At 42.1% G+C, this 25,315-nt stretch overlaps 1 protein-coding gene across 1 annotated transcript in view; it reads right to left on the bottom strand.

Annotated features, from left to right (window-relative positions):
• The window catches only part of kcnq5a (potassium voltage-gated channel, KQT-like subfamily, member 5a), a gene marked incomplete at both ends in the record, with an annotated part of 98,145 nt that overhangs the window by 8,760 nt on the left and 64,070 nt on the right, over positions 1 to 25,315 (bottom strand). The window contains 10 exons of the mRNA XM_083922366.1: positions 1,729 to 1,837; positions 3,533 to 3,774; positions 10,779 to 10,805; positions 11,651 to 11,745; positions 15,649 to 15,744; positions 15,878 to 15,988; positions 18,928 to 19,053; positions 19,680 to 19,855; positions 20,978 to 21,104; positions 22,036 to 22,126. Of these exons, the coding sequence (XP_083778492.1) occupies positions 1,729 to 1,837; positions 3,533 to 3,774; positions 10,779 to 10,805; positions 11,651 to 11,745; positions 15,649 to 15,744; positions 15,878 to 15,988; positions 18,928 to 19,053; positions 19,680 to 19,855; positions 20,978 to 21,104; positions 22,036 to 22,126 (1,200 nt within the window). The remainder of the gene's footprint in view (positions 1 to 1,728; positions 1,838 to 3,532; positions 3,775 to 10,778; positions 10,806 to 11,650; positions 11,746 to 15,648; positions 15,745 to 15,877; positions 15,989 to 18,927; positions 19,054 to 19,679; positions 19,856 to 20,977; positions 21,105 to 22,035; positions 22,127 to 25,315) is intronic.

A 25,315-nucleotide genomic window follows, 5' to 3' on the forward strand; every position in this document is an offset into this window, starting at 1 on the left:
CTGTTCAGTTCAGTGAGCCATCACTGTGGTTACACAATCAATGGACACAGATGAGAAGAAAAAGCACAAAGGGAGTAGTTTAAATTATGTGACTAATCCATAAGACACCCATTATCAGCTCCAACAAGCCACAAATTACATATAAATACATAAAGCAGGCGTCTACTGACCAACAGGATACACTTTCTTGATTCCATCAAACCATCACAACATGGCTTCCGAATCAGCAATTACGTATAGATTTTGTGGGAATATGCTGCTACTATTTGAACATTAATATGATCCTGAACAGAACTAAAGTCAGCTGGAGCTCTGATAGCCAGCACCTTAGTTCACCTAAAAGAAAATCTGAGAATGTTTTAAATTTTCCAGCACAACCAAAAGATTTTCCAGGACATTTTATCTTATTTATCTAATTTTCCATGTGCTTTCCCTGACTTGGGAACTGTTTTCCAGGTTTTCTAGGACGCGTGAGAACCCTGAATCTGCAGCCGGCTACACATTTGGTTAGCTTAGCTTAGCATAGCATAAAGATCTGAAACAGGAAACAGTCAGCCTGACTCTGTAGGCATAAAAAAAAAAAAAAATCACTCCTGAGGTCATTGTGTTATATATCATGTATGTTTAATCTGTTTAAACTGAAGTGTAAAAACAACAGTTTGTGGTTTTAAGGGGTTGGAGTAACTTCCTGGATGTTTTCTCATCACCTTGTGGTTGCCAGGCAACCAAGAGACTCCAGGAAGTCCCTGCTCGTGAACAAGACATGCTATGTATCTGTTTCCTGTTTCCAGGTTTAATGATAAAGCTATCCGTCTGAAGCCTCATATTTCCCTCACAAACAGGAGAGTGGTATCAATCTTCTCATGTTACTGTTACTAAATTCCCAAATGTTGAACCTTTTACTTTATTTAGTTGTACTGTAACTTAGTTCAGTCAGAAATGATGCTACACGTTTAACACTGTTATCACTTATCGCTCCTTATCACTTATTTAGTTTGTACTTATTGTGTTTCAATATGCTGCTAAACTGCACGGTGTGTTTTGTTGTATATTGTATAAACCTACCATGTCTGTTGCACTCTGTCACATTTAGTTAATTGTTTGATTTATTTTATGTTAGCTTTCTTTCTAGTTGATTTACGTTAGCTTATTGTTACTCTGATCCTTTCCCATCTTTGTATTGAGACTGTTGCACAATAATTTCCCTCGGGATAAATAAATAAATAAATAAAGGCACCGAACCCCCAACTGCTCGGGGCGCCGGTCACTGGCGGCCCCCTCGCTCTAACATCTCTCCATTAATTGCATGTATATAGGTCCTGTTTGTGCATGTATGTGTATTTCGGGCCTGTGTGTGTGTAACATGAAAATTAATAATAGAGTGAAAATTGAATTCCCCATTGCGGGACAAATAAAGGAATTCTTCTTCTTCTTCTAAAGCTTCTTGAATCTTGAATATTAAGAAGAAAGCAACAAATAAAGCAAAAGCTGTGGAAACCAGGTCTGACTGAGTAGCCTGATTTTACATCACCTTTGGGAATTAAAGTTTTACCCCTTTCTCACCTGATTTTAGCATTTGGACGCAGGTTTGTGGTTGCTGCTGTCTTTTCCCCAGGAGATTTACAAGCCCCAAATCATTTCTAGGATACCGGTGATTTAAAGATGTTTTGGATAAGAGCGTCGGCTGAAAGGCCTGGCGTGTGACTTGTAACTGCAGTGGGATCTCACCTGACAGCTCTGATGACAGCCTTGAGTGGAGCCGATAGATCCTCAACCGTAACGTCACAATGGCAGCCTCTCTCATCAAAGGAATCCTCCGTGGTCATTCCTGCGTCCACTGAGAGAGACAGACCGCCGCTCCATCAATAAATGTAGCCGCAGGCAAAATCGTTTCCAGTCTTTATACTCATAAAACACTTTGCGCATTAGTGGGCCTGCACACAAGTCTCCAAGAATGTTTCAAACGGATACTATTTTGGCTTTTAGGGGTTGAAAATTTATGCTCTGCTTGGATGGGATCCTTAGGAATGGGCAGCATTTTGCCAGCTCAGCTATGTTAGATGGAGAGAAGTCGGTATTTATATATATATATATATATATATATATATTTATATATATATCCTTAATACTGCCAATAATTAAGAGAATGGGAGACACAGACAGACAGCTGCAGTAAAAAAGAGAAAGAGTAAGAAAAATAGCATAGAGACGGAAAGAGAGTGATTAATCATAAAGCGCATAAAATAAAATCAGTTCAAATAAGTGACACAGGGGAATACAAGGAGGTTTGTTCTTCTTAATCCAAATTTTTTTGTCACTGTTGTTTCAATTATTGTTTGTAGCAGCCCTTTTTATTGGTATCTTCTGTGCCTGTAATAAGACGGTTGTACCATGTGTTTTATTTATTAAAAGCCTAATAGAATAGAATAGAATGACTTTAATGATCCCAGACTGGGAAATTATTTTGTAACAGCAGTAGTGGGTCAGCAAATAAAAACCCCGTACACAACACAAATAGAATCCAACACACACACACAGTGCATACATACAGTGCACAGCGTGCTACAAACAACAAACAACAACAACATATACAACAAAACATGGAAAACACACTACAACAACAACAATATATACAAAACAAAACAACAAATAAAAAACAGTAGAGAGAGGGAACGCTAGGATGCAGCGTCTGTATCTGGGCAACAGCGGAGTAGACGACGCCACAGGCCAGCACCGCATCTACTCTACTAATAAAAGACAAGGTCTGCAAATTAGCTATGAGCATAGGTCCTATTTATTCATTTATTTTTTTAAACGTATCAATGCCTGTCAAATTTATTAATAAAAGAAATTACGAATAAATTATATTTTCTTGTGCAGTGACTGTGTGGTGGTATGTAAGTGATGAGTTTAAGACAGGGGTCGTCCAATCCTGCTCCTGGAGGGCCACTTCCTGCATGTTTTAGGTTTTTCCCTGCTCAAACACCTGAGTCTAATGCTCTGCTCCTTCTCAAGCAGCTGAAACTAGTCACAGGTTTAATAATTGTTAGATTTAGGTGTGCGGGAGCAGGGAGAAACCTAAAACATGCAGGACAGCGGCCCTCCAGAAGCAGGATTGGACACCCCTGGTTTAAGAGAATACTTGATTAACTCTCCAACATTCAGATTTTCTCCTTGCAGTTTTATTGTTATTCTCTTATTCCCTGCTGTCTGACAGTATATTCATTATTGATTTGTTCTAGCCCTTTATTGAATGTACGTATGTATTATGTATGTGTATATTTCTTATGTTTTTTTATTTTTTATTGGACACACCATTACATGAAATGAAAATTCTCATTGCTTAGTGCATGATAATCTCAAAAATCCTCCAAATTCAGCCTAAAACTTTGGGAAACTCATAAAATGAATTACTGTGGATTGGAACATACAGTAGATTGGCTGCAGAGCACGTGTTTGTAATGACTGGCATACTGTGCTAAAAACGGAGAATTTGTAAGATGTGTACGATGGACACACTGGTCCCACTCACCATCTGGGACAGCAGTGCGAGTCTGGCTCTTCAGCCTCAGCGACGGCCTAAACCGGGTCCGATCGTTGAAGCTCCAGCTCTTCTGCACTTTCGCTGGGCTCCCACCCATCAACTCGGGGCCGCCCACCATCTCGTTGCCGGGAGAGGAGCGTTGGCGGTCGTTGATGGACGTCTGCCTGCTCTTCATGCTCTGACCACGGGGACTCGCCATCCGGACCCGCTCCTTAAAACTCAACTTCTGACTGTGGGGAGGAAGGGGAGTAAAAGAACAGGAAAGAAGGTTGTGGAAAGAGAGGAAACACATCCAAAGAAGCAAAAAGAGAGAGTTCAGACGGGGGGGGGGGTTTGGGGAGAACAGAGCGATGATCGAGAGATAGATGGATGGGGAGACAAGAGTAAAAGGTGAGGGAAATTGGGGAGAGGGTGATGAGAGAGAAAGAGTGTGGCAGAGGTCGGGGGTTGATAGAGAGACACAAGGAGAGAGAAAAAGAGATGCTGTCAACACCTATTTCCCCTCAGAGAGTGAAAGGAGTTCAGAGGGGAAACGTTCTGTCTTTCCCTTCAGCCCAAACAGTATCCATCTAACTGACATGCCCAAAACACCAGACAGACCAGAACACAGCCAGACTGCCCGCCAAGCATCCAAAACAAACCCTCAGCGTTTGGCTCATGAATTGCTGCAATCTCCACCCGATCGGCTGATAATCTATTCATATATTCCCTAATTAAAAACAGAGCTAATGAGATTTCTAAAGGCGATACGTGAAGCAACATTAATACATCGCCACCATATTCATTTTGAGACTACCCTAAACAAATGAGACCATTATTGAGATAAGCGATGTAGAGTTTTCTATCATCCTTCAACATCTTTTAGAAATCGTGAAGGCAAATCACTTCATGCACGTTGGAAGTGTGTGTTGTTGGTAAATTTAATTAAATATACCACAGGTTTTATCAGAAATGGGCCAAACACAACTTCTGTTTTGGTCTCAATTGTTCCCGGTAGTTGCATCACGGTATGATACATTGATGATTCAAATAAACTATAATATATTAAATTAGAAATACTATCATTTTACTACTAAAACCGTGCTATGAATCATGTTATTACCAGTCTCTCTCTTCCTCTTTCACATGATTACTAACATATCATGGAACCACATGGAAAGAAAATGCTTTTGTCACAGTCCACGATGTTTCGATGTTCAGGGATTTGTGGGGATGTGGAAAGTGCTACGAGACTAGACTCGCTGCAGTAAACTACAGTTTAACATTGCTGAGGCAAATAGACGAGCATGCAATGCAGCAGACCAAAGAGAGAGAGAGAGAGATGCAGGGCTCCAACACACTTTCCATGCCACAATTTCACATTCTTTCCATATCTCAGCGTGTCACCTACAGTGTAGTGTTTTAAGTGGTTGTTTTCGACTTTGGGACGATCTTTTTGGAATTTGATTTCCCAAACTATAACAATAGTTTCCTCACTTTCTCAGACTTGCAAAGGAGCTTTATCTAACACTTCCCCGCACATTTAAATACATTTTCATCAACGTTTAAGACAGGACTTAAGAGAATTTGTGAGCAATACAGTAGCAGCCATTTTCTGTTGTGAATCTGCTGTGGCCTGTACACAAATACAGAAACAACCAAATTAATTTTGCTTAAATACAGCTAATAGAGCAGAATAGACCTTTTATCTCATCTCATCTCATCTTCATCCGCTTATCCGGGGTCGGGTCGCGGGGGCAGCTTTAGCAGGGGACCCCAAACTTCCCTTTCCCGGGCCACATTAACCAGCTCTATCTGAGGGATCCCGAGGCGTTCCCAGGCCAGTGTGGAGATAAAATCTCTCCACCTGGTCCTGGGTCTTCCCAGAGGCCTCCTCCCAGCTGGACGTGCCTGGAACCCTCCCTAGGGAGGCACCCAGGGTTCATCCTTACTAGATGCCCGAACCACCTCAACTGGCTCCTTTCAACGCAAAGGAGCAGCGGCTCTACTCCGAGTTCCTCACGGATGGCTGAACTTCTCACCCTAAGAATAGACCTTTTAGTAATACATTTATTTATTTATTACAATTATTTCCATTACTGATGACTAAAAATGACTGAAAAGAGAAGTGCAACAGTAATCCAGGTAGCATGCAGTACAATTAGTAAAAGCCACAGTATCCACATCCACATCCATATTCTGAAATGTGCATAACTGACATGTTGTTGGGGAATAAGTCCAACTGAAATCACATTTAGTCATCCCTTTTGCAGTCAAAAGTAATGTCAACAAGGTTGTTAAATAAACTGGAAGTTTTTTTTTATTAAAAGGAAGGAAAAAACGTGTCTCTGTTTGATAGACAGCAGCTGGCAGACGGAGCTCCAGCAGGGAACGAGAGAAAGGTGTGTTGTTGACCTCTAACGGGGTCAAAGTGATATTTGACATCACTGCTTTAAGTGAGCTTTGAATGGATGTTTTGAATAAGGTCTCCATCCATGTAGACGGATACTGAAATGGTGTTCCTTTAAATGAAAGCAAAACTGTTTTCAGGTTGTTTTCTCTCATTTACAGCGCAGACATGAGCATGAGTATGCTTTCAGTTGGACATTAAGATAAATTGGGTCCAGCCCCATGAATTGATCATTTTATTTCCATTTTTCTTTTTACTAAACTATCACAAGAACATTTTATTTTTTTTTTTACAGCTGATGGGACTAAAGCCTCTAAAAAAATCGCCAAAAGAACAAACTTCTAGATACAAGGCTCTGAAAATTGGTGATTGTTCATGAAGAATATGAATGAAACATTAAGATATACGTGTTGCTGGATTATTATGGACCTTGTATTGTTTCCTCATTACTCTAAGTTTTAACTCATCGAGCTGTCTTACTGACAGGCTCCCAAAATTCACTCACAATTTCCTTTTTGTAGGGATTTTAAATTAGAAATTATGAAAGGATCATGACAAGCAACATCCTACGAAGCATATGTACTTAATATTTTTATGAATGACAGAGACTTAGCATGCAATGTGTTGCTGCAGATGTTGTACATTAAGCAGTAAAAACTGGTAAATTGATTTCAAAGATTGTTATTTTTTGAAATTATGTTTTTACTTTTACATTGTAAAGATCCGTTTTGGTGGAATTCCCCTTTAATCTGTAACAAGGTCTTGTTTGCATTCGACAGGCAGCAGGCAGCAGCAGACGTCTCAGACAAGCCCTAAAAAAAGGGATTGAGGTATAAGGGAGTTAAGTTTGTTCTCTCGGTTATCCTCCATGCTATTAGTCAGTCATTCGCACAGGTTATTTCTCTAAGGGCAGGGCAGCGAGGATGCTGGGTAGCACTGTAGGTACCTCCTATATTTCCGAGTGTACCTTCGGAAGAGCCTCCCATTACTTAGACCCTTGCTAGAGTGAAGGGTGGAGGAGGGAACGGAGAGATAAAGGAGGAAGGAGATTAATAGAGCAGAAGGGTAGAAATTCTCTGCTGTCAATACTGATGCAAAGTAAACACACAGAGAAAGGGCAGGGGACATATTCCTGAGAAAGATGGGTAAAGAGTGGGTAAACAGGGCTGCGGTGGAAGGTAAACCCACCTGTACTCCCTCATTTTGGGATGACAAATACATTTATGATGTGAATTCATGACCAACATCATTCTAGTGTAATCGCACTAAAGCTGGAGCCAGTTTTAAAGAATCACTCAGTACATGTACAACCTAGACTCAGACAAATTATTTCACCGGATGCTTCAGTGGGAAACTACTAAGATTTGCTTGCCTGGGTTTGGCTCTATAATCGTATACGAAAGATCCAAATCAACACGATGATTGTTGTGTGACTTGGATCTTCAGGCTGTACTCACAACCTATTTGGCGTCCAGTTGAGTCTACTTTGCTTTTTTTGGTGTGAATGCTGTTATTTGGGCCGTGTTGTGGTCCAAACAGCACCCTTACAAGCGCGGTAGAATTCACACAGACTCAAGTAGATCTGACAAAGTGACGCAGGTTTGTCTGCTGGTGGGACCCCCTAATGTAGCACAAGTAGTCTTTATAGTTCAGCTGTTATTGTTTTCCATCAGATCCTTATGAATTTGACATTTCTGACCGGCAGCATAATTTCACGGAGAAAAAGAGAGAAAGAAAAGAGGTGGAGGGACTGCTGGAGCTGGTTGCAGGAGATAATCAGCCCAGGTAGTTATGTGCTTGAGTTTTGTTTTTTAAATGGTTTTAGTATATATATATTTTTTATTTTAATTCTCTTGTGATAGAGGCAGGTTGTACAGGGCTCTCACACTGCCTCAAACTTGTGACAGGTGTGATCGAATTCGCCCCTGCAGCGTCACTTTGGGTTGCGGTTCTCCAAAAGTTGAGTCAGTCTCAGTTTTTCACCACACGCCCCTGCAGATTCCACCGCCGCAACATAAACGGACAGTCCCCATTCAAAATGAACCATGTCCACCTGAATTTGTCTGAATGATGCCTAAGTGAAGCATAATTTGGAAACCTGGTTTAAATTGAACATAAGGGAGCCAGAGAGGTCAGCAGGACATTTGGACACACCTTTGAACGACATGAAACCATGACTAGCTTGAAATCAGAGTTGCATTTAAAAGGCAAAGTTTGAATGAACTGAACCCGGAGGTACAAACACACACACCCTCCCAGGAACACCCGCTTCATACATACTGTAAACTCCAGATTAAACCCCCATATCCTTTATTTCATGTTGCCTCTCCCTGCCAATATCCAGCACTCGTACACTCAGCATGATGTCCGCTGTAGCACTTTGCGGTGCGCCTAATGTTTACTACTGCTGGTGTTTACAAGTCTGCTTAAACGAAAACCACCAGCTGTTTACCACGGCACCTACCGCTGCAGAGCAGCCGACAGTCTGTAAAACCACTAATAACACACAGCGTTGTGTGTTCTCTCGCTGGAGGAGAACATACAGAAAAGAAAATAGTGCCATTAAAGCGCACATAATTATGATTTCACAAGTGTTAATTGGACAGGCTCTAACAAAAGTTTCTAAGAAAGGAAAACGTAATTAAACACAGCCCTTTAAACAGGGATTTCTGGAGGATGAATGTTGCTGTGGATGCAACAAAGCCTAATTAAATGTTGTTGTGTTTAAGGATGAGAGGCACATTTGTTTGCGTTTGACTGAGAGTATAAACTTATTTTTTATGTCTCTGTGTGTGTGTGTGTGTGTGTGTGTGTGTGTGTGTGTGTGTGTGGCTGTCTTAAGTTTAAATGCCTAAGAAGCTTCTGGCTCAATATGAGGCTCCCAAGTGATGCCAAAGAAGCGCTACACTGTTAAAACTATACTAGCATAATTAAACTCACAAATCTCTGTGTCTTCTTCGCCTCGCTGAAATCCCCCTCCCCTCCCCTCCCCTCCCCTCCTGCTTTTTTAACTTCGCTCTGTCTCTCCTAGACTTGTGTTTGATGAGTTATATAAATACCATCCCAATGGAAAAAGTGCGTCATGGTACAGACATGGTACAGACTCCTGTCTTTGAAGGCGTGTGTGCATGCATACACACACACACACACACGCACGCACACGCACACGCACACACACAACCACACACACCCACACATACGCGCGCACACACACACACACACACACCCACACCCACACACACACTCAACAAAGCCAGAGAAGCTCATCACCCTTCCCTGCCTGGGAGTCAAGTGCAGAGAGGGAAACAGTAGTGAAAGGAGGAGGAAAGACAGAAACAGAGATGGAGATGTAAAGAAAACCTTGGAAAAGTTAGGTAGGAACATAAATGAAAGAAAGGAGAAGAAAAGCAGCACATTGTACTTCCGCAAGGTCATTTAAAGGTAGCTCTTGTAGTACTTTATTATCTGTGTAGCTTGGGTCTACCTGTGTTTGATGTAAAAACACTTCGGTCTCTTTCACTGTATCTCTTTCTCTATCAATCACTGTACAGATAACTTTAGCTACTGAAGATAATGTTACACAAATGGTTAGTAAATGTTGATTTTACACCTTAATTTGTTTTTTCAAACTATCCACTATAATATTGATGTGTGTGTAAATTATCCTTCTGATACTTTCTAACCCATTTTTCTTCTCTGCTCCCGTTCTCGGTTCCAAAATAATTTCTTTACCAGGTCGTACTTGGGTCAACATCAATATAATTCAAGATAACGCCATGCCTTGGATTTGTTCTCAAGGGTAAATACAGGTTCAGTCATTCACTAAATCATCTCTCATCTCATCTCATCTTCATCCGCTTATCCGGGGTCGGGTCGCGGGGGTAGCAGCTTTAGCAGGGGACCCCAAACTTCCCTTTCCCGGGCCACATTAACCAGCTCTAACTGGGGGATCCTGAGGCGTTCCCAGGCCAGTGTGGAGATCTAATCTCTCCACCTAGTCCTGGGTCTTCCCCGAGGCCTCCTCCCAGCTGAACATGCCTGGAACACCTCCCTAGGGAGGCGCCCAGGGGGCATCCTTACTAGATGATCCTGAACCACCTCAACTGGCTCCTTTCAACGCAAAGGAGCAGCGGCTCTACTCTGAGTTCCTCACGGATGCTGAACCTCTCACCCTATCTCTAAGGGAGACTCCAGCTACCCTCCTGAGAAAACCCATTTCAGCCGCTTGTACCCACGACCTCTTTCTTTCGGTCCTGACCCAGCTTTCATGACCATAGGTGAGGGTAGGAACGAAGATTGACCGGTAGATCCAGAGCTTTGCCTTCCTCAGCTCTCTTTTCGTCACAACTGTGCGGTAGAGCAACTGCAACACCGCCCCTGCTGCTCCGATTCTCCGGCCAAACTCACGCTCCATCGTCCCCTCACTCGTGAACATGATCCCGAGGTACTTGAACTCCTTCACTTGGGGTAAGGACTCATTCCCAACCTGGAGTAAGCAATCCCACTAAATCAATCATTCGATAAACCAAGCGACTGACAAATCAATATATTGCAACTCTTTAATTGCGTCAATGGATTCACTATCACGTGGTTAATGTCAATAAACAAATAAATCAATTCCTTATTTATTGATGAAGAGACCTATGAGTGATCTGTGAATCTGTAATCAAAAGGTGCATGAACTAAAAAAAAAATACACCAAACAAGACCGCAGATCTATGTAAGAGCAGATATCACAGTTTCAAGGATGTCATGACCCTGGACATGTCATAGAATTATAATTGCATCGCATGTTGAGTGTGTGTGTTTATGTCTTTGGAGGAAGAAGCTGAGAGTCGTACAAACCTGTAAGTAGTCTCGCCCTGCTCTTTCCTTCAAGGGTTAGTGAGATAAAGAGGGGAAGACAAAGAGAGAGAAATCAGTATTCCAGCAGATTCAAAATGAGCTTCACACAGATGGCTTACACTAACGGATATGTGACGCATCAAGCCAAAAGGGAAAGAAACAAAAACATACTTTAATTCAATGGGTTTAATTATGTACAAGCACATGCAAGCTATGGCCGTGCACGGTAGGGCTAAGCGTTAGCTGGAGGACAGACATGATGGAAATCAGAAAGGTAAGGAGCTATATCTGGTGTACATGTGTGTGAAAGCAGCAATGTTAACGTTAACTGAATTTAGTTAGGAACTCCCCACAGACTGACGTGGAATTTTACCTGATCACAGCTGAATCACATCAGCGTTTAATGAATTTCTATAATGCCACATGAGTTTTAAATAGCAATCGTACAATAATTAGAATTATGAAAGTTGTCAGTCCGGTTCATGTTGAACTGGCCTGTACAGAACCTTACTGACGTGAGCGTTTTCAACAATACACATTAGAAGAATTCACACAATCCCCAAATGAATTAGAATTAACAGAATACCTCAGAGACTTCCAATGTGCCATTCAAACAGTTAAATGTCTTCAACTGTCTGAATGTGGAAAGAGTGTTAAAGATCATGCACGCTGAGCAAACCATACCTAGTCGGGGGGGAAAAAAGGGTTAATATAGGTACGCTTATGAAAGAATGGCTGCAGCGCTGCATCACAGTGGGAGAAGAGTTGAAGCTACACTGATGGAGAGGAGCAGACGGAGAGGATGGAGGAGAGATGAGGAGAGGGGCTGAGCAGCAGCGGCCATGTTTGTAAGTCTGTAAGTTGTTACCTACTTGGCGGGGCTGCAGGTATGCAACGCCTTCAAATGAGGCTTCCAGGTAGCAATGGAAACCGAGTTCTCATCAGCAGCATAACTACGCCAGACACACTACGTGCAGAGTCGACAGGATAAATAAAATAATGATAAATGAAACAATTAAGTGTGGGAGGAAAAAAAGGGGATGAGGGAGGAGAGTATAAGTTGGGTAGGAAGTGAGAAAAAGAAGGTGAGGAGGGGAAAAAAGAAAAAGCTGATTAGTCTTTGGGGTAGTGTTGATGCATGTGGTTTGGGGTTGTCGGAGGGAGGTGGGGGGCGGTGATGGTGGTGGTGGTGGTGGTGGGGATACATGCCTGAGGGGGGGAAGGGCACTTTGGTAGTGATGCCAGGTGGCTCTGAGGTAGGGACGAGCACCGTCGGTGGAGTACAGACGCCAAGCCGCCTGGGTGGGGGGACGGAGCAGAGATGGACAGGACGACACGCATTCAGATGTACACACGCACACACACGCACACGCACACACACACAAACACGACACAGAAGGGCAATGGCACAAAGAGTGAGGAAAAAGGGACTGAGATATATGTGAACATGTAACATAAACAACGTTTTAGGTGATGTAACCAGCTGGCAGCCATATTGGAGATCCTCACTATGGCCATGAAGAGTGAAAACAACTTATTTGGAAGGACTACTTTGCCAAATGGACTATATTAAATGTTCATTTCGATACCAATCAGAATCAGTCAAATGTTGAGTAACTGCTTCCAAGTTCTATAATGACTGTGATGGATGGGTGAGATTTAGCAAACAGACCGTCTACGGACATCCTGTGCTCAGTTGGTTTTTGCTATTAGTCATGTTTGCTTGCTTTGCTAAATTGACTTGCTGATCCAGTTACCCAGATAACAATATTTGGAGTTTAACAGAAAAGCAAATGAAACTCTAGTGTTTCCAGGTCCAAAAAAAATGTGTCGGTGAGTGCAGTCTGCGTGGTCATGCATTTTGGGCTGCATGTCAAATCGACCATCATCGGCACACTGATACAGAAGAACGTATAATTTGAGTTCACCAGTGACCATCCTTTGGAAACAAATGTACCCGATTGGGCCATCCTGCTTAAACGATCTACATCCATCACAATCACTTTTTACAGGTTGTTTCCTTTTTTATCTGGAATCATTATTCACTTGCAGCTAACTGAACCTCGTCGATGGCGCCAGGTGTGGTTGCAACATTTGTGACATGACTGGAAAGCCTTTACGTAAACACTTTACACAGACAGGGAGGCAAATCAACACTGTCCACTTGCCAGACGCTGGTTAATTTGGGCTGTCGCTTGTTTCGCCACACTTCAGACGACTCTGAAGTCATTTGGAAATTCAATCTTGTTGTGAAAATACAGTCGGTGTGCAGAATAATCTTTTACAGCAGGTGAAATTTTGAACTGACCAGCTGCTGAGGCTCGAAGACAGTGGTAATAACCTTCTCTGCATACAGACAGAGACACAACACAGTGGTATAAAGCAGCAAGAGCTGTGTGAGATGGGGGAGTGAGGTGACGGACAGAATGTCAACATATTTGAAACGCCAAAGCTGCTTCAGAGTTTCCTTTTACCTGTTGAGGAAAAGGTAATGAGTTTGGCAGACAACAGAATGTGACCAGGTGCTTGATATAAAGCCAATAAGACAGAAAACAAGATCAACACACGCGGGATTAATTGCTCCCTTAGTGGGTTATTATTCAGGATCAATCCAACTGGACCTTGTCAAGCACAGCCAATTATACGTATTTCTAACACAGAGGAAAGACAAAACATGTTGAGATTTAATTTGTTATTCACATAAGTATGTATGAAAATATTTTCATACTGAGGTCTGGGATCTGGCGGCGAGACGCGGTGATGCAACCAAACAGGTTTTAACGAATCCCAGTATCACCCAAACCATTTATTTGGAAGTGAAACAAAAGTGAATAGACCCACGCACGTCTTCTTTTATGAAGAGGTAAGTATTGTCCGTCAGAGTTGACTGAGGAGGAAGTGGCTGTAATAAGTAAAGATTTCCAAGTTTATCACCAGGAAGTTTAACAGATGACGTGATGAAGTATTTGCAGAATTGTGCCGTGTTTAATGATACCGCAAATTGTGACGTCTCCCTTTAACACACTAGGATACTTGGATATTTGATTTTCAATACTGGAGTTTGGATATATGTTTTTACTTAGAATCAATAAAAAAGTAATGCCAAAGCGCTCTTACTGGTTGGCTGGCTCCTTCCTCACCACCAACCCCGCGTTCAATATCCAAATATTTGCTGTTGTGTCGAAGCTCCGAAGCTCAAAAAATCTACATCTGATACACGCATGTCTTTCTACATCTCACGCCGACGATGTTCTCCGTATCTAACCTGTACTAAAACACTAACATCCTGACACTTATTCTTCTTTTACACTTTATTCTCGTTGTTAGGTTAAAATGTTTTTGTATAGTTGCACTGTCGTTATTTGCTGCTCTGTGTGCCCTGAATTGCCCCCCGGGGACAAATAAAGTTTTTTGAATTGAATTGAATTGAATTGAAATTAAATTGAATTGAAATGCTTTTCGGGTCAAGCTTTTATGTACAACTTGCAAATGATTGTTGATGATAAAATTGTACCTACATCCATATCATTTTCATTTACTGTAACTGTTAAGACCAAACAATAAAGTTTACGGTTTTCATCATGTAGTGATATATTTACATGATCATGTGTTCTTTGTTTTACAAGTTAATCCCCTGAAAGCGCCATTAAACTTAAAGGATTAAAGGATCTCAAAGACAGAACAATTTTGCATTTCTTGGCTACATTTGTGGCCTTGTCCGCCTGCTGTGACGTATTTAGTCTAGAAACCTAGATTTTCAGGTTGATTTACACTTCCAAATATGTAGTTTTGAAAACCAGGGTAAATGCAATGTTTTGGACTGAATTGCTCATTTTGTATGCCCCAATAAGTCCTCGCTAGAGCTGTTTCCAACAGCTGGTACACCAGGTACAGTTTATTCATTGTTTGACAGTGTTGTTAGTTTTATATTATAATGACAAATAGAACTGATGCGCTGATATAAAACAATGGGGCTCAGATTGTAGAAATACTGATTTTGCTCGAGGACAAAAAATAATAGCATGGCAGACGCTTCATTTGACGGAGTAATGGTAAAATAGGTCAAGGTAGTTACGGAACACACACACACACACACACACACACACACACACACACACACACACACACACACACACACACACACACACACACACACACACACACACACACACACACACACACACACACACACACACACACACACACACACACACACACACACACACACACACACACACACACACACACACACACACACACACACACACACACAAATGCGGCCAGTGCAAAAACAAATACGAACACACACACTCCCTCTCCACAGCAGATATTTATTGTTCATTAGAAAGTAATACAGCTGGTCTTGTCTATTACAATGAGTGACGGCTTGGAGGAGCATCTGCCCATGGGACTGATCACCATGGAAACGGCTCATAAATCTCGGCAGTGTGTGTTGTTTTTGGACCTGAGAGACGACAGCGTGCCCTGTACACCATTAGTAATCATCAGCTACACACCCTGACAGCCAAGAGATGGGCAAGAAACACAGACGCACGCTCATATTTAGTCCACTCGTACTGAAACACCTTCGTTCTGTTAGGAGGAGAGATGAAATCATCCATACACACACTAACTTCAACATACTCCTAACACCACACTCATCAAAGTTGAAAGAGTGGACGCACACACTCGTGCTTTTATTCTGACTCAGAGTTTGTAAAAACAGACATAATGCACACACACACACACACTCTCTCTCACACACACATGCATGAGCATTTGGATTATATTCACACTGGTCCTCAGCTGCTGCAATGGAGTTAAGCAGAAGTGAAGTGTGTTTGTTGTCTGCATGCGTGTGTGTGTTTACCTGGATGAGGCTGGCAGCTGGGTTCCTCCTCTTTTCAAAGTGCTTCTGTCGATGCTGCTCCTGAACTTTCAGGGCGAAACCTGACCCCAGGATGCCCTATAGAAACACGCACTGAGTTTTAAACTTGGAGAAAATTCCCAAACAAAACAAAACATGACCTGTTAGCATTAGCTTTCTGGAGTTGTGAGAGAGTTAATGTAAGGATTCATGGTGTTTCAATGTGACTCACAGCTGGTAGAGCGAAGAAGGAGATCCCCAGCAGAGCGAAACCGGCTGATAACAAGCGCCCGGTCCACGTCTGCGGGGTCTTGTCACCGTAGCCGATGGTTGTAAGAGTGATCTGAAGGGTCAGAGGTCAACGCTCAAGTAACCAGCGGTTCTGTCTGAAATCTGTTCTTCGCTCGCTCGTCAACTACTCAATAAAATAGACACTCAAGAGTTTTTTATACTGAGCAGTAAATTGTGATTACTGACATACAAACCATCATCATTTACGTCATCACCGACAGCTGCAGTGTCGCTTGACTGTAATTTTTGCAACTATGACTCATTGCATTCAGAAACTCAAATGAAATGGCGCACGGTAAATGTAGTGTACTTTGGAGTAACAGCCTTTTCCTCTGGCAGAAAGGCGTTTGCAGGTCACTGCGGGGTGCTTCATCACATCACCTCAAAGCACTTTCTGTGGGTCTTGTTTTCACGGCAATGATATTAACGTCAGCTAGGTAGCAAATTTAACACTTTATTAACAGGGGCTTGATTACACAGCTAATCCTTGGAGTTAGAGGTTATAATTCCTCAGATTTTTCTCTATCTGTATTATTCTCTTTGGGCTGGTTTCCATTTAAGAGATGGTTATGGTTGGCGGGCTGCGGTAACGCCGGTTGTGATAAATACGTCACAGCCAGAGTGCAGGGGGCGACTGTGGTCGTCTTCCATTTGAGAGATCGGCGGTTCAGTCCCCAGGTCCACATGTCAAAGTGTACTTGGGCAAGACACTGAACCCCGAATTTCTCCCCGTGCTGCGCATGGGTGTATGAATGTGGTGTGAACGATAAGTTTAGATGGTTTGTAGATTTCCACTGCCATCAGTGTGAATGTCTGTTTGAATGTGAAAGCGCCTCGAGTAGTCAGAAGACAAGAAAGGCGCTATATAAGTACAAGTCCATTACCATTTACCAGGGGGTGAAAGGATAGACGCGCTATGTGGGTAAGAAAATCCACTGAGACCTCCTGAGAAGAGCCTTAGCTTTCTAGACCAAACTAGTTTGCAACAGCTAACAACAAGCTTACAACACATACGGTGATTAAAGCACAACACTTATCAGCAACACTGAGCGTCCGGTCAACCTGCTTTGCTGTGTCAGGTTCCTGAACAGGAGTGACAGTGACGACACCAGCGATTTTCTGAAAGGTCAAGAGATTTTGAAACTAGAAGCGCTTGGAGCAGCCGCACAAAAAAGGTGAATCGCTCGGAAAAATACTCTGGATCCAGCGCCTTGCATATGCTCTCTCCTCATTGGCAACAATAGAAAAAAAAAAGTGCTGGCATTATAAAGGCCTGAATAAAAATAGGTGAACTTTTGTCTCCTAAAATCAATCAATCAAATTCATACAAAGCTTCAGAGGTCTTTGTGAGCAAATCTTACACCCAGGCGGGTTTTTGTTCCACAAATTGCTGTGGTCAGAAGGAAAAATATAAAGTTGCAAAATGATTTACCCGAGCACGCAATTTAGCCGCAATGCGTCGTCGAAGTCATTTACCATGAATACTTTCCAAGTTCGTACAAGTCAAATGAATAAAGAAGCTGGGTTACCTTGTGGATAAGTCAGCTTTCACTGCTGGTGCTATATTAAATGATTTTTCAAAACGATGACTCAAAAGCATTCAGAAACTTCTGGCAATCATGAATAGTATGTGATGAATAGAGCATTGTGTGCTCTTCAGCAGATGTCTAAACGCCGTCTGTTTTGTAAATAACAGATGCACAAATGTGAAGGACAAATATAATCAGTGGATGAAAAAATGTGGATATTGCAGATATACATGGAGGGCATCAGGCATACAGGTAAGCCATCATCGTTGGCAACACTCTATTTAACTCAGATTATTGTTTTGGTGGGATTTATCCATGGTTAGCATACTGACAGTGCGGGTCAGAAACTCAAGATTAGCCACCTGCGCTGAGCCGTAGATGTAAGATGTGATGCATATTTTAGTTTCACATATGTTATTAAAAAAAAATCACCTTGAACTCCAAGATAACAGGTGTTCCCTTCAAAATATTGTCCACTGTGCAAAAAACACATAATTTATTTCCATGTTATTTTTTGGCAAATGTATAGGATGCCACTGAAAAGGGGCTGAAGAGCCGCATGCGGCCCAGGAGCCGAAGGTTGCAGACCCGTGGTCTAGCAGAAAGAAAGATGCTCCGGTACCACAGAACGTGGCGACACACAGTGTCTGGATGTCATTCCCACGAGCCTAATGGCTCAGTCTCACCTGGCAGCAGGAGAAAATGGAATTTATTGATTTAGCCATTTGTTGTTTGTGTGTTTTTTTCCTGGTATAATGGTTGTCAGAGGTAGGAGGAAACAGTGCAGTTCAGCCAACCAAGTGTAACCTTTCCTGTTGGGTTTTGTATCGCAGGCGTCATTAAGGTCAAACAGAAACTGTAAATGGAAATATATCACTGGTGTCAGATACAAACATTATAGGTCAAAGGGAGAGAAAACATATTCAAAACATATTTTTGATTTTTATTATTGTTATTATTATTATTATTACTATTACTATTATTATTGTTGACAGTAAATTGAACGAGTAATAGTTGCTTGAGTTTAGTGATCGACTGATGATACGTTATCGGCCGATAATTGCGTTTTTAAAGTGCATCAGTATCGGCCGATGCGGGCTGCTGCGTTTGCCAATAGTTTTTTTCCCCAGCATTATTTACAGACAGGCGTCCACAGGCAGCTCCGTGTTGCTGGAGGAGCCTTTTTCAAGTTCAATAAATGTTCCTTTTTTAAAAATTCAGACTTCAAACTTCATTGTGTACTTTTTATGATGCAAATAGAGGGGGAGCAAAGGTCGTATCGGCTCCAAATATCGGCTCAAGACAATCGTCCGTATCGGTCATCGGCTCAGGCTAATAAAAAAAAAAAATCAGTATCGGCATTGGCCCTAAAAAACCAAACATATGGTCAGTCTGACTTTCAAAGCACCTTCAGAGCAGTCTCCACAAGTGTATCAGTGTGTATCAATGTGCGTGGGCTCACCGTGCCCCACCACAGAGCGTCGGCGTAGGTGGCAAAATCCTTGTTGAGATCTTTCTCCACCAGATAGACCAGGAAGGAGGAAAAGATTAGCACCAGGAACCCGATATACCAGGCGGTCACCAGCTCCTACAAGACACACAAAAAATCATTATGTTTATAAAACATAAAGCTTTATACAGCACCTCACACAGTTTGAAAGATAATTCTCATGTGTTGGATACTTTCAATCTACCCCGCGAAGAAGGAAGCCTATTCAAGGATGACAGGCTCATGCTCATGACCACGCAAGATGTAAACATTAATGGTGACCTCCTCGGCTGATCTGTAGCATTAGCTAGCTCAGGTAAGCTAGCTAATGCTACACATGCAATGTCAAAGCCACGAGGAAGATGTCAAATCCTAGTCCAGGAGTGTGCTTCCTTCTGCATGGTGATAAGATTGACGTGGTGTAGTTTAGTGAAAAGACAATAGTTCAACATGAAACTGGAATCCCCCCCCAAAAAACACAAGCGAGTGCCATATCGTCTCATTATATTCAAGAGAAGGCAGCCAATATCTCCAACAGTACCCGGCAACTCACACCAAAATCCTCTAGATTGATAAATAGCACTTCAGGTAAGAGGATAAACATGGGTTTTTTTTTCTTTTAGAGGGGAACTGTCACTTTAAAAAGAGTACAGCACTGACTGGTTATCAGTTTGAAATATCTGAAGCACAATAAAGTGGAGGAGACACAGTTCAAACTGTCCTACCTTACTATGTGCGTAAACTACAGATCCCAGCAGCTTCCAGGTCCCTCCCCTGCGGTCCATGCGCACCATGCGCAGGATCTGCAAGAAACGAAGACTACGCAGCGCAGACGTGGCAAAGATGTTGCCCTGGCTACCGGCCGAAACCACGGCAACCGAAGCAATGAGTACGATGATGTCTGCGGAGTAAAAGAGAAAACGAAAGGTCATAGATTTCACAATATTAGCAACAGGAACTGTGGCTGACTCACCTTCTCTCTAGATCCATTCACCCGTCCATCCATCACCTTTAAAACAACTATTGATTCACTACGAGCTGTTTGTTTCTCTTTCTGTGTCCATCAGTCTGGGTCTGTCATTCTGTCCACAACCCTAAACACCCTGCTTTTAACTTCTCTTGTATTTCCCGGCTGACTGCTTTCCTCCCTGCTGGAGCAACCTGAGGAGGAGGGCAAACCACTATCCTCTCAATGGATGTGTTTTCATACGAGTAACATCGACGGGACACTCATTAGGATGTTTTAGTAAATAACATTGTCACCTGAGGGGGGAATTACTCCAATAGTCATGCACTTAATTTTAAAAGATTAATTTAATCATCTTCGACCGCTTATCCCTGTCGGGGTCGCGGGGGGCTGGAGCCGATCCCAGCTTACATCGGGTGTGAGGCGGGATGCCAGTCTATCACAGGGCACATAGAGACGAACTGAGACAGACAATCATTCACACCTACGGGCAATTTAGAGTCATCAATGAACCTGACACGTGATATTGTGAATATCAAATGTAAACATGTGCTTCTTTAATCTGTATTTTTCTAACCTTGAAGTGTTTTTGTGCGATATCACAAGTGAAATATTAAGCCTAAGAAAAGTATGAGCACATTCATGTGTTTGGAGTTGTAAATGGCTGCATTGATACACTATACAGCTAAATAGATACGACACACGTATAGATACGACACACATGACTCATTCTGACATTTCTATTTCACTTTTTATTTGATTTATTTGTTTTTTGCCCAGACAGCCATCCAGTGATCTTTGTATTATTATTTATATACTATATCTTATCTTTTTGTCTAAAATATACCAGACTTTGCAAGTGTTTGTCTGACAATGTGAAATACAGACACACACACACACACCTACACAATTACACCTACACACACACACACACACACACACACAGACATGGACAAGGACTAGGACACGGACACACGCACACACACACACGCACACGCAGGCACACACACACACCCACACCCACACACACACACACACACACACAAACACACCTACCTATGACACAGAACGGTTTCCTGGCGAAGCGGAGGCGTCCCTGCCAGCCTCTGTATCGGCAGCAGCAGCCAGCGCTCCATATCCTGATGATGTACTCCAGACCAAACACTACAATCATCACAAACTCCTGCAGAGCACACACACACAAAAACTCACTATCTTTTAAATGCTACTGTACCAACAGCTCTAAATCTCACTAATCACCATGTTGAATTTAGTTTGTTTCATTCTTACAAAAATCTGGCAACCACAGAGTGACAACGAGACAGGAAGTCACCGTGCTTTGCCGAGAAAGAAAAAGACCCTATGAATTCTTTTGAACTTTTTTTTTTTTTTTAGAAAGAGACGTTGAATTTTTAAAACGTTTCATTGCTTTGAGCACCATAAACAGAATCTTTTACTGTGTTGGAAGCAGAAAGTCAGAGACAGATATCTCCTAACCTGGACCAATGAAAACAGAACTGTCTGCAGGGCCTCTACCAGAGGTGAGGACATGTACATATTTTATGTAGTTGACCCTATGATGTCTCTGCTCTGCTCTTAGTGCTTTTACTTGATCAGGAAGTGTTGTTGCTTGTTCCACTACTGCTTCCAGGTTACTCTGGCGATACGTGTCTTATCGTGATGCAGCACTAGTGGTCGAGGGTTTAAACAACACAGAAAGAACAACTACCTGCCACAAGTCTTTGCTTGTAAATTATTCATTTAAGGCCAAAACAGTGTTACTGAGAATCATTACAGTAACACAAAACATAATATTGCAATACCCAAATGTACTGGGTGTATTGAACCACCCTAGTTATTTTTGCATGTTGTTTTTCCCCCCATACCTGCTCAAACTGATGATTTTATGCTTAATCACATCCCAGACACAGAGGGTTAAGTTCAATTGAATTATAACAGCGTGATTTTGATCTCAAGTCGCAAGGGACCAATCACTACAGTTCCTTATAGTGCTGAGAATGCACAATCAGCATTTCTAACACAGATATGAGCATCAATCACACACACATATGTTCTATATGATTTAATTTAATCATGTCATGTGTGTGTCCTACCAGGATGAGCAGGCAGTGCGCAGAGAATTCCTGGTGAGCGGGGATGGTGGAAAACACAGAGAGAACCAGACATCCGAACACCAGGATGAACCTGTGGAGACAACCACACACACACACACACACACACACACACACACACACACACACACACACACACACACACACACACAAATCAGCTGTGCGTAATAAGTCAAATCTATTCCTTAAATAACAAGTTTTGGCTCATTAGCTCAGGTAATGCACAGATCTGCAGCCACGCACACCCACTCTCTCTCTCTCTCTCTCACGCGCGAGCACACACGCACACACGCGCACGCACGCACGCACGCACACAGAGCTGATGGAAGTGAACCTGCAAGGTATAAGCCGTGATTGTTTTGTCAGGCTACATTAAGCAGGATTTATACCGTAACAAACATTATTAGGACCAGACTGTTTAAAGCTCTACCAAACTTCATTAAATCCCTCTTACTTATTACTGTGGTGGTTGAGCTGATTCACATACTGTATGAATGGACTGAAGGCTCACAAATCCTTCTCACAGTAACACTGGCTGAACCAGCAGACGGCACGGTGCTGCTATGACGGTGGTGTGTATGTGTGTGTGTGTGTGTGTGTGTGTGTGTGCGTGCGATTTGTAGTCCAGTTATTCACTTACAGATGAAAAGGGAAGATTACTGTAGCTCCACGTCACCATTGTTGTGACGTTTGTGAACCGCATAGTTGTCTGAAAAATGTATTAAATAACAAACATTGCAAATGTGGGGTGTGAAGCCTCTGGAATTAACAGTAATCTGTGATAACACTGATACATCAAGAGAAGAAAGCTCCATAAAACATTGTGTCTTATTAAAGTTAGCACACATTTCCTCAGTCTTCATTTTGACGAGTCCAATTAGAGACTTCCTCATTGCCAGACTGACCCAAGATAGCCCTCCTCTGCTGCCCGCAAGGAAACCACTCCGGCCCTTGTAAGTCATATGGTAACTCGATTAATGAGCAAAATACAAATTTATTTAAAGTCATCAGGCAGCTTCCAGGCAGCATATGCAGCCCCAGCCCGCTGTTCTATCATAACCTTTTTTTTTTTCAAAAGATGCCATCTGTCTTCTCATCTCTGCAGATTTTTGAGTGTTTGTTTTCTGCGTTCAGAATATTTCCAGCCTTGCTCCCCTCTCCATTACAGACCCTTCTCTGCCTTATTTTCCTCTTTAATCTTTTATGCTCTTTGTCTCTCCCTCTACCTTCTTCCTCGCCTCCCTTCTTCATCCCCCATCTCTGCGCCTCTGCTTCTGTTTCCCTGCCTTCCTCTCTCTCTCTCTCTGGACTCCCTCATGTATGATTGATGGCGCCATTTATTTTCCATGAGATACACATGAAAAAGGAGCCGTACGTGCACGTGTGTATGAACAGCGTGTGTACCTGCGGCTGAGTTACAGCAGGGGAGGACTGATGATTTCGAACATCTAGCCCACATCTGCATCTGATACTGGCTCCTTCTTTAATAGCTCTTTACTGTCATGCAGGCAGACACACAGCGTGGAGAGCAGATTTACAAACATTCAGGTGGTAGTGAAGTTTGTGTCGACAGTGGTGGAATTTAACTAAGTACATTCACTTAAGTACAGCACTATACTTGCACTTTACACTTTTTCTATTTTATGGTACTTTACAATTCGACTCTTCTACATATGGGTGGCAAATATCGTACCTACAAGTGGTGGCAGCCACTGCTCAAGCACACCTCAACACATCCTCCATCGCAGACTGAAAACTGTAGGTCAGGAATTAACTGCCAAACTCAACGTTTGATTAGTTTGTGCATTAGAAGAAGAATTACTTTATTTATCCCGCAATGGGTAAATTGAATTTTTTCACTCTTATTATTAATCATGTTACACACACAGGCCCGAAATACACACATGCAAAGACAGGACCTATACATGCAAGTAAGGAGAGATGTTAGAGCGAGGGGGCTGCCAGTGACCGGCGCCCCGAGCAGTTGAGGGTTCGGTCCATGTTGGATTTCAACAACTGGCAACTGAATGTATAAACAGCATGTTCCACACTATCTAAAAACATGAGAAATGTGGTGTTAATATCCTGGATAATGTGCTGGGATTATTTCAAAATTGAACTAAAATGTCTGTTTGTGTCGGTTACCGTCCGAGTCCCTTTTGCTAAAAGCAGAAGATGATATTTTAATCGTAATATCAAACGTAGGTGAGTGTACGATGAAATAGCATAGGGGAAAGCTGTATTTCTGAATCCTCCCAATAACAGACTTTGATGTAGTAAGTTAAAAAGTTCAGTTGAATGTCAGTGTACAAATTAAATCACTCAGGCTCTGAGAGGTTTTCATAGGTTTCTGTTCAAGGTCTGAGCTTAGAAATAACAATAAATACGTATATGAGTGAAAGAAAACAAACCACCCTCAGTACTGTGTGCCTAAATATGGTGAACGAATAAAGCATTATTTGGGAGTTCAGAGATTTTGATTGAAGCCTTGGGCAAAATGGGCACTTCATTTGAATGCAATTTAAATTCAAAGGCGACATGTATGAATTCAAAACACATTATTTTTTACCTTTGATGGTAGTTACAAAACATTGTGCAGTCAGGCCTACGTCACATTCAAATTACATCTATTATAGAAGCATATTTCCTGGTGAGGGAGCTAGATACAATGATTTAATGCCAACAGAGATGAACTATTAGAAATTCTTATGCTACTGTACAGTGTGTCAGACATTGAAACAACATATCACCACACCAGCACACCACATGTTAGGCAGGTGGCATATTGTTGTTAGTCTGGTGGGTGCACACACTGAACTACAGTTAACATCCAAGTAAGTTTCCTGTGCTATGTATTTTCATAGTTTTCCATAGACACACACACAAACACATGTATTGTTTTGAATATTTTATTATTTAAGAATAAGAAATCCTGAGTTTAACTAATTGTTGTTTTCTCACCATAGTATTTCCTGGTGCTGGGCAGGGACAACGGACCCGAGCCTTGTGTCAGGCTGGCTTTTATAGTGCCCGAAACAAACCAACTGTGGGGTAGTATTGGTTTGTACAGACATCTCTGGATTGAGGCCTTTCGTAATGTGTTGATGACTGCCTTTAAGGGTGGGTAGATGTAATGTATGTATATATGACAGTGATTTGGAGTCTTGAAAATAACTGATAAATAATTGATGACTTTATTGATTTCAATAAAAGATGGTATGGTCCATGGGAGGCGCTAGGCACTGCCTAGTCAGTCGGTGAA

The sequence above is a fragment of the Echiichthys vipera genome (genome assembly GCF_963691815.1).
Source record: "Echiichthys vipera genome assembly, chromosome: 11".
NCBI lineage: Eukaryota > Metazoa > Chordata > Actinopteri > Perciformes > Trachinidae > Echiichthys > Echiichthys vipera.